The sequence below is a fragment of the Centruroides sculpturatus genome, unplaced genomic scaffold (assembly GCF_000671375.1).
Source record: "Centruroides sculpturatus isolate CEXI.00-Female unplaced genomic scaffold, Cexi_2.0 scaffold670, whole genome shotgun sequence".
NCBI lineage: Eukaryota > Metazoa > Arthropoda > Arachnida > Scorpiones > Buthidae > Centruroides > Centruroides sculpturatus.
In genome coordinates, this window is record NW_019384923.1 from 32,071 (window position 1) to 43,197 (window position 11,127).

Genomic DNA, 11,127 nt, shown 5'->3' on the forward strand with positions numbered 1-11,127 from the left:
GCGTGAAGTTGTTTATCCAGTGGGAAAGTGCCATTCAGGAACAATGCGCATTCAACGGCTCATTTGCATAATGTGATGCATTTATCAGAATATTCGAAGTGAATACCTATAGTAATTGGAAGGATACTATGACCGTAAATAATGACAGATTTTCCTCAATATTATTTATGTCTGTTACCATGAAATTAAATTCAACTGTCGAGGGAATCGAGAGTATATAGAGGCTTTGCTGAAATGCTGGATTAATGAACATTCCTAAACCTCTGGGAAAAGAGATACGTGAGCGTGTTATCGCTAACAGAGCTGAAGGAAAGAGTATTAAAGATATCGCAGAATGCCTACGCATATCCACGAGATCAGTACCAAGAATTATTAAACGACATCAAGAGACCGACTCTGTGTCCCCAGGACGATCGTCTGGACGCCCGCGGATAACCACCTCCTCTCAAAATGAGCAACTGAGAGCGGCGAGCCAGGTGTGTCCATTTGCTACCGCCTCATCGCATAGATCAGCGATGGGGTTGGGTATGTCTATAGAAACTGTAAAGAGAAGGTATGTAACATTTGTAGTATAATATTCCAATTTTCCAACGAAATGTACAGTACTTCTATCGATATGATGAACCGCCAGACATTTTTGTTAACGTGCTCTTGCGTATACAGAAATGTAGGAAGCAGGATAATACATATGTTTTTTATTTATAGGTTGCGAGAGGACAACTTGTTCGGTCGAAAAGCAGCCCAAAAGAAGAACTTAACCATTGGTAACCAAATGGACACGGTAGGTTTCGCCCAAACCTATCAGCATTGGGCTGCTGCTGATTGGCAAATTGTCATCTTTTCGGATGAAAAGATTTTCTGTTCGTCGAACAGCGGGCCTGTGTGGGTGCGTCGCCCACCATCAACCAGATATGAACCCGAATACGCGTGGCGCACCCAAAGAAGCGAGCGTTTTTCGATAGGTGAGTGTTTTAACGTGTTTTTGTGTGTTTATATCATTAACTGTTTGAACATGACAACTTATCTGCTTGTTCATTTTATAAATCGCAATTTTATTGACTTTTTCTGTTTACAGGTATATGCAGATGGATGTCCTCTGCTGGTTTGTTGGGAGTTGGTCCGTATAGACGGTCACCTCACCGCTGTGCTTCATCATACTATCGATATACTGGAGCAAGTACTATTGCCGACGGTGAGGGCCGTCTATGGAAAAGAACGCTTTTTCTTCGTTCATGACAGCTCCCCGGTGCACACAGCTAGCATTGTTACACGATGGCTCCAAGAACATCCGCAAGTCCGACCTTGACAGACGATCTTACCATCTCTAGTTACTAAGAATAACAAGTGGGGAGCAGTTGTTTAGACGGTAATAAAACACTTGGCGGTTCATTAAGTGACTTCTGCCGCGCTACTCAAATTACCGCAAAAGCAATAAACACTTAACACTGGACTTTGAAACACGATTTATTCGTATCCGATTACAAAGGAACCGACGACAATCAGTAAAAGTTGAGATAATCTATTGGCAAATGAGACCTAATCTGTTTATTTTAAAGCCGTATGGTCTCTAATTACAGGAAAATAAAGTAAATAAAACATTATAAGGAAAGAAAAGTATCAAAATAACAGATAAAACCATAATTTCTGATAATCAGTGGCCGCGATTTTACGATTTTAAAATAAAAACGGCCAACGCTACACACACACAGTGATGAGTGATTAGTAATATCAGGCTTGACTGCACACCCAAGTCCCTCCGGCTCGATTTCCTCACCCCTACTACGGCGCAAATCGGACCAGTCCACTTGAAATGCCTTTGATAATAGATAGGACGTCCTGACGCTGCAGATGATTGACTTCAGCCCATGCGCAATCGATCGATTGTTAAACAAGAATTTTGCTCGGATGTGTACATAAAGTAAAACAAGTAAAAAAAAATGACAATCGAAATGAAATTTTCTTCAAGTAATTTGTATACGTGACATCAACCTTCATTCAAATCAATACGTGTAAATTAGTAACTTTTTCTGTTACAATAATAAATTTGTATTTAAATTCAATTCAAGCATACCTGAGATTTGATAGAAACTCAGACACTAGTTCTAATTTGATCAAGCCAGTTGCAATTAGATTCATAATTTTAAACACTGCATTAATTTCACTTTATATTTTATAGATACATCCATAGATCACATAACAAATTTTAAGTTTCGCATTATGATCGGTTGCTGGATTTTAACGACTTTCGTATTGACTACCGGATATCTCGGCATCCTTCCATCTTTCATGATTAATCCGGGAAGTGAATCCATTCCTAAAAATTTTATAGAATTGACGCAAGCAATAAAACAAGGACGATACAACGTCACCATATTTGGGGAAACTGAAGAAATGGATATTTTTCATGTTGACCAGGTTTGTAACCTTTTTTTAAGTTATTATTATCAAATTTTTTACGAGTACACAATTAAATAAAATACCGTATAAGTTCCTAATTGCCCATAAATTACTTAAAAGTTTAATACTTTTTAACTGCTTCTTTTTAACATTTCGTAATGTTGTCATATATACTAATTTTAAAGTTATATAACTCATATACGCTCTCAACTCCTTATTTGTATTAAGGAATGATCTACAACACGAAGTACAGTACCAAACGTTGTATTCTTTTATTAATTACGTGTATAACGTTTAAAATACGGCGTATAAACAGTACGGTTTGCTGTGCAACAACACTTCAGAAACAAAACCAAGAGTTGACATCAGCATTAAATAACTCTTTTACAAACATTCCGCACTTTATTTTTAACAATTGGCTCATACTCACGTATCCATCCTTGCGTTACGTAATCTATATACTGCCGCTAATAAGGATTGCTACTTGAATAATTGGTAATACAGATTTCTTAAACATTATTTTTTACTTAGCCTTCGGGAAGATTAACAGAAAAGGACGAAACAATCCGAACGATTTCCGATAATATTCATATGAATTTACCAGAAAGCAGAAAATTGTATTATACAGCCAGCAGTGAATTTAACAAAGTTCTTAATGGAACCGAAGTATTTATTGGACCAAAATACATCTTAGAGTCAATTATGATGCGATGGGGTAAAGAGAACTTTTACTTATCTCCAGATACCATTTACACCAACTTTCGTTACGTTCAATTTAATTTGGTGAAATTCAATTACGCCGAAGAAGTCGTCAGAATGTAAGTAAAATATCAAACTTAACGAACACTTTCGTGCCTAACATGAAAATTATTCTGTTAACTTACGGTATAAATTCAATTCAGAATAGTTATTCTTCAACAAAGTGGTATTCTAGCAAAAATACAAGCTGATATTCAAGAGGAAAATCGAAGATATTATGAATTTAATGCAGAAAACAACGATAACGAAGAAATATTTCTGAAATTCGAAGATCTCGCAGGTGTATTTTATATGTTGCTTGCAGGGTATGTCGTGTGCTTTGCGATATTCCTCACAGAGATTGTAATCGTTAAATTAAATAAGGTAAAGCACAAAAAATTGAACGCTCTCTTTAAGAATTAATTGAAAAATGCTTGATAATTGATAGTATACTTTTCCCGTAAGTAATCATAAGTGTATCGTTATACGCTTTATTGAATCTATTTGCTGAAATTTTTATTGTAATTCAAAGTGGTTACTGTTGTATCCGTGTGTGTATTTAAAATATTACTATATAATATAAACAATTAATTATTGTGAAATTTATACAATTTTTTTTTCACACTACAAATATTTATTGTTGCCTGAAACGTAAATCTGTTTTTATCTAAATAATAAAAAAAAAAACCAGTGATATCCTGTAAAACATACAAGTGCCGGAAAGCATGCATAGATAATCGTTTTCAAATTATTAGCGTTTTATCTGAGATAAACTGTACATTTTAGTATAATAAAGTACGATACTTTCATTCAATGTATATGTGCAGTATTACATTTATAATTACAATGAGTGATCGATTATCGAACATAATCCATTCCAAGACCATATTCGATACCTGAATTGTTTGTTATCGGATTATCGATTTACCATAGACGTTTTACGGGAATTTGATTAATTCGTTCTGGAGACTCCAAAAAATAAATAAATAATTGTATACTTTCTTACTATGTTAATTTATATGTAATAATAAAAATACATGAATACAGAGTCTTGCATTTTTGTCAGTTATGTTTTTTTTTTTCGGTTTGTGGGACGTTAAAGAATCTGTCCAATGTCGATTGCTTTTCTCTGTTCTTCAGTATTTTTCAAAAGTAATTAATAGCATTGTCGTTGTAGAGATCTTCAAGTCTTAATCTCAACCTGGTTTAGATGCCATTCTAAAATCGTTGTTCTGACATCCACTTATTCAAATGACCTTTAAGCAATTTCCATTCCGAGTGGAAAATAAAATAAACAATAAAAATGTCGAACGAAGTAATAAATAACAGTTTCGAAGACAATTCTGTCGGCTGGGAGCGGTGGCTCGTTCCTGTAATCCAGCTTCTGGGAGGCCGGAACTAGAGGACAACTTCGTAGATAGAAAATGCCTTCGCGAAGTACTACCATGACCGGATGTCCGCACGAGGAACGACGTTGTTTCGGTGGTCTCAACGAACATTCGGGGTCACCACGAAAATAATTTAAAGACAGGAAAATAACTGCCTGGGTGTTTCACTTATACGAGGCGAAAGTCTCTGAATTGTTCGATAGTGGGATGGTCTGTGAGTTGGTCCGCGTGGGCATTTTTTCTATAAGGTTGGACCTAGTTCTGCATTTTATTTCAAAACTTATTATTTTCGTATTTTTTATTTTGACGGAAATTCTTTTAGTTATGCTTGTCTCGATAGACGGCGTCATCGACAAATCGACTATACACGTTCGAATGAATATCCAGATGGCACAACGCGCTGATTGGTCGGCTGAATGACGTCAACCCACCGAAAGCTGGTCGATTATATTTTGTGCTCGTCAGAACGAAGTCGTGCAGAAATAGATTATTTTTTTTTAGTTGTAATATTGAGTGAGTATAAAGTGAAAATACAGTATAAAGTTTAGCTCGCGTGTTTTTTTAAATTCATAATAATAATTTTAAAATGGTTTACTTTTACTTAATAATTTACTAAGATTATTTATTTTTTTGAACGAATTTTAACTTTATACTTGATCTTTATACACCTCTGAATCAAATCATACACAATAAATAATTTTAATAGAGCGATTAGTGTTTTAAATTTAAATATACGTGCACAGATAATGAATAACAGAAAATTTATAATTTGTTACAGATATTATTTATAAAAAGTTCGAGAAAGGATGAAATTTATAATTAAGACGAGTCAGAATATTTATTGAATTTGTCAAATGCATTTAACATAGTTAGATGAAACAATAAAATTAACTGAGTTTTGTATACCTCTGAAAGAGAAATGTTCACAAATCTTGATTAACAAATTATAAAGTTTAAATGTAAAAGTTATTGAACAATTTTGAATAAAGAATAGGCCTATTCTCCAAAGATTACTCTCATCAGAAAAAATTTTTTAATGCTTTAGTTAGGATTGACAGTTCTTTCTGTCAATAGATATTTTGTGCTTTTGAATGTCAGTTCAAAATCTGTGTGTTAAGAAACAATACAGTCGATCCCCTATAACACCGGTTCCTATAGTTCGGATTCCTATATCACGGCGAAAAAATTGCGACAGTATTCGTACAAACGTGCCAAAAAACCTCCTATAATTTGGGAAAACATCATCACCGACTCGTGTCGCGACAGGATTAGTCGAATCTAGACCAATAGCGGATATTGCACAAACCGTTGAGTTTAAACGAGCAGCGGACCTACTAAAAACCATTTATTATTTAACTCCATAAAAATTATATTTATATTAATGATGTCTCTAAAGTTCAGCGAATTTTTCGCAAAAAAATAATTTATCAGGAAGCACGCGAGCGCCATTCCATGACAATCTCCATGACGTCAACAAGCTTAAGCAACGGCGTAGTCGAACGGTACACACTCGGCAAGTAATCCTATAATTTCTTGTTTATAGCATAATTTATATGAATTATTCCCAAAAAAATTATACGTATTTTGGAAATGTTGAGTCGAATTAGTCTAGAATCAATTAACTTTATGGAAGAAAACCTTTCAAACAGCCGTAGTCCGTAAACTGCATACGTGGCGGGCTGTGATTGGCAAGGTCTCCTAGAAGCTGGATTCATAAAAACAGGAACGTATCTACCGAGTTATAGGGGGTCAACTGTACTTCGCAGATTTACAGAAATTTCATATATCCAGTTCCATTATGGATATATCTTTAAATATGTTTAATCAAATTTGTATGACTATTTTTCAAATTAAAAGTATAGAATTCTTGTATAAATTATTTAACGATCAATAATACTGTAAGTATTTAAATTTCTTTGAATATGTTTCAAATAAGAATTTCCACACATTTCATCATGGAAATTGTTTATCGATATAAGTGCCAGTAAAAAGTAATGTTGCATTTGTACTGTAATGTTTTCATAGTAAGCTATTTTTGTTTGTGTTGCGTAAAAAATATAAAGCGAAGTGATATTTGGTCTATATTTAAGTTTCCACAGGATTTGATTTGAAAAGCAAACCAATGGATTAGAGAATTTGTAGAAAAAAATAATTTATTATTTAAAATGTTTTAACAATTATGCATTTCACCTAAACTATGAATTATGTTTAGGTGAAAATTATATTAAATTGTTAACTAATCTGCATTTCCACTTAACATATTCTGTTGTAATATATATATAAAACATTAAATTCAAGTTTCTGTAAGGTTAAAAATACTGTATTATCTAATAAAGAACGTAAAAAACATAATTTGCCATTTACATTTGTTGTTTTTGATTAATTTATTATTATAGTACATGTACAGAAATGCTTTATTGAAATGAAAAGCGGATAAAAGTTATTTCTTGATGTTTAAAACTCTCTCGACATTACAATCTTTGATATCACGTAATTTAGTTTAATTGAAAATATGTAGTGTTGCTATGGAACGTATGTCCGCCATATTCCTTCCATTCCGGATTTTTGTGAATGACGTTGTAATGGAAAGATTTTTTTTTCTGAAAAGTTTTTCGGCTTTTGAAGTCAAAAATAAAATTCACATATTTATTATGAATTCAATTTTTTAAATAAAAACAAAATTTAAAGCTAGATTGTTTACAAATAAAGCAAATTAAAATTTTTAATATTTTCAAAAAATTAAATATTATATTTTAATAAGCATTATTACAGCAACATACGTATATCATAAAATACAAGAAATATTTCACATCAAAAATATTTTAAATGTAGTAAAGTGCCTGATCGTGTCATATTAAAAATCGATATTGTTATAAAAAGATAAGCAGTAAATCTGTAACAAAGTGTACATAAACTTTGCATAGGAAACAATAGAATTTCTACTAAAAATATTTGTTATTTTTAAGGTATTTCGAATTTACTTTTAATCTAAAAATTAAACATTTTTCATAATTCTTTCAAATACATTGTGACAATTAGGAATGTGAAATATTTTAACTACATTCATTTCAGTTGCAAATGTCTTTAAATTCAAGTTTTCTTTTGATATAATTTCATAACAATTTTAAAATATTTTATGTAGTTCAACCATAAAATTAAATGTTTCTTCTTCCCACAAAAATGGTATTTTCTTTAAAACATTTGATTCTTTTCAACCTTCCATACCGCGATCCATTTAGATGCAATCTTCCAGCTGAGTTTAAGCATTTAATACAAATATACTGGTATTTTATTACACATACACCGAACAAAATATATAATTAGGTTTTTATTTCTGTAAAATTTTGAGAAAATCAACTTGCTGTTTATCACTTACAAGATCAACAATGGGGATGCCAGAGCACTACTAGTTGTTTACTAACACTTTATTGTATAGATAATAGCCTTTATGAAAATATCTTAAAGGCCCGACCATGGGAACCTCAGGTTCTGATTTTTTCTTCATTAAGTGAATCATCTTGATAAGAAAATGTACAAAAGATTCTGATTATTTCATAAATTTCACTACACAACTTTTTTCTTGCTGTACGTGGTGAGTGCGTTATGTTGCAATTCAGTGGAGTTATGGCGATAACTAATAAATGTTGAAGCAGCTCTGTTCTATTTGATACTGCTAACTATTAGATTCGACTTATGTATGAATAAACTTTTAAAATAAACATAAATTTGATTTGACTAACTAACCTGCGTAAACCGAAATCTCACGGTACCGAATATTTTTCCCGGTTTGGACAAGTTTTCATAAATAATATAGATCAGTGATTCTCAAACTTTTTCGATCCACCGCCNGTTTGCAAAAAATGTTTTCATATCTCTTCTTTGTCATTTTATATATATTAATAAAATATATTGCCATTTTATAAACAGATCTTATTGTATTCAATTTTTTTATTACTTTGTACTTAAATTCATATTATATTCGAATCGACCTTTTATATTTTGTAAATATTCACGTATCACATGATGTGTCATTCGTTTAATTGTATACTACTTATGTAATGACTATTTTTATATTATTTATGTTCCTTTTATATTTTTAAAATTACTTTTTAAAGCTAATATGATGCAATCTACGAATGGCAACTTTCCACGCATCACATAGACTTTTTACAGGAAAGCCATCATTGCTGGCGTGAAGTTGTTTATCCAGTGGGAAAGTGCCATTCAGGAACAATGCGCATTCAACGGCTCATTTGCATAATGTGATGCATTTATCAGAATATTCGAAGTGAATACCTATAGTAATTGGAAGGATACTATGACCGTAAATAATGACAGATTTTCCTCAATATTATTTATGTCTGTTACCATGAAATTAAATTCAACTGTCGAGGGAATCGAGAGTATATAGAGGCTTTGCTGAAATGCTGGATTAATGAACATTCCTAAACCTCTGGGAAAAGAGATACGTGAGCGTGTTATCGCTAACAGAGCTGAAGGAAAGAGTATTAAAGATATCGCAGAATGCCTACGCATATCCACGAGATCAGTACCAAGAATTATTAAACGACATCAAGAGACCGACTCTGTGTCCCCAGGACGATCGTCTGGACGCCCGCGGATAACCACCTCCTCTCAAAATGAGCAACTGAGAGCGGCGAGCCAGGTGTGTCCATTTGCTACCGCCTCATCGCATAGATCAGCGATGGGGTTGGGTATGTCTATAGAAACTGTAAAGAGAAGGTATGTAACATTTGTAGTATAATATTCCAATTTTCCAACGAAATGTACAGTACTTCTATCGATATGATGAACCGCCAGACATTTTTGTTAACGTGCTCTTGCGTATACAGAAATGTAGGAAGCAGGATAATACATATGTTTTTTATTTATAGGTTGCGAGAGGACAACTTGTTCGGTCGAAAAGCAGCCCAAAAGAAGAACTTAACCATTGGTAACCAAATGGACACGGTAGGTTTCGCCCAAACCTATCAGCATTGGGCTGCTGCTGATTGGCAAATTGTCATCTTTTCGGATGAAAAGATTTTCTGTTCGTCGAACAGCGGGCCTGTGTGGGTGCGTCGCCCACCATCAACCAGATATGAACCCGAATACGCGTGGCGCACCCAAAGAAGCGAGCGTTTTTCGATAGGTGAGTGTTTTAACGTGTTTTTGTGTGTTTATATCATTAACTGTTTGAACATGACAACTTATCTGCTTGTTCATTTTATAAATCGCAATTTTATTGACTTTTTCTGTTTACAGGTATATGCAGATGGATGTCCTCTGCTGGTTTGTTGGGAGTTGGTCCGTATAGACGGTCACCTCACCGCTGTGCTTCATCATACTATCGATATACTGGAGCAAGTACTATTGCCGACGGTGAGGGCCGTCTATGGAAAAGAACGCTTTTTCTTCGTTCATGACAGCTCCCCGGTGCACACAGCTAGCATTGTTACACGATGGCTCCAAGAACATCCGCAAGTCCGACCTTGACAGACGATCTTACCATCTCTAGTTACTAAGAATAACAAGTGGGGAGCAGTTGTTTAGACGGTAATAAAACACTTGGCGGTTCATTAAGTGACTTCTGCCGCGCTACTCAAATTACCGCAAAAGCAATAAACACTTAACACTGGACTTTGAAACACGATTTATTCGTATCCGATTACAAAGGAACCGACGACAATCAGTAAAAGTTGAGATAATCTATTGGCAAATGAGACCTAATCTGTTTATTTTAAAGCCGTATGGTCTCTAATTACAGGAAAATAAAGTAAATAAAACATTATAAGGAAAGAAAAGTATCAAAATAACAGATAAAACCATAATTTCTGATAATCAGTGGCCGCGATTTTACGATTTTAAAATAAAAACGGCCAACGCTACACACACACAGTGATGAGTGATTAGTAATATCAGGCTTGACTGCACACCCAAGTCCCTCCGGCTCGATTTCCTCACCCCTACTACGGCGCAAATCGGACCAGTCCACTTGAAATGCCTTTGATAATAGATAGGACGTCCTGACGCTGCAGATGATTGACTTCAGCCCATGCGCAATCGATCGATTGTTAAACAAGAATTTTGCTCGGATGTGTACATAAAGTAAAACAAGTAAAAAAAAATGACAATCGAAATGAAATTTTCTTCAAGTAATTTGTATACGTGACATCAACCTTCATTCAAATCAATACGTGTAAATTAGTAACTTTTTCTGTTACAATAATAAATTTGTATTTAAATTCAATTCAAGCATACCTGAGATTTGATAGAAACTCAGACACTAGTTCTAATTTGATCAAGCCAGTTGCAATTAGATTCATAATTTTAAACACTGCATTAATTTCACTTTATATTTTATAGATACATCCATAGATCACATAACAAATTTTAAGTTTCGCATTATGATCGGTTGCTGGATTTTAACGACTTTCGTATTGACTACCGGATATCTCGGCATCCTTCCATCTTTCATGATTAATCCGGGAAGTGAATCCATTCCTAAAAATTTTATAGAATTGACGCAAGCAATAAAACAAGGACGATACAACGTCACCATATTTGGGGAAACTGAAGAAATGGATATTTTTCATGTTGACCA

The 11,127-nt window shown here is 33.7% G+C and overlaps 1 protein-coding gene across 1 annotated transcript; it reads left to right on the forward strand.

Moving 5' to 3' along the window:
- The first annotated feature begins 245 nt into the window (after positions 1 to 245).
- LOC111631879 lies at positions 246 to 1,306 on the forward strand. Its single transcript, XM_023376215.1, has 3 exons — positions 246 to 553; positions 706 to 781; positions 1,076 to 1,306. The coding sequence occupies exons 1-3, from the start codon at positions 246 to 248 to the stop codon at positions 1,304 to 1,306; spliced, it is 615 nt and encodes a 204-aa protein (XP_023231983.1).
- The last annotated feature ends 9,821 nt before the right edge of the window (positions 1,307 to 11,127 follow it).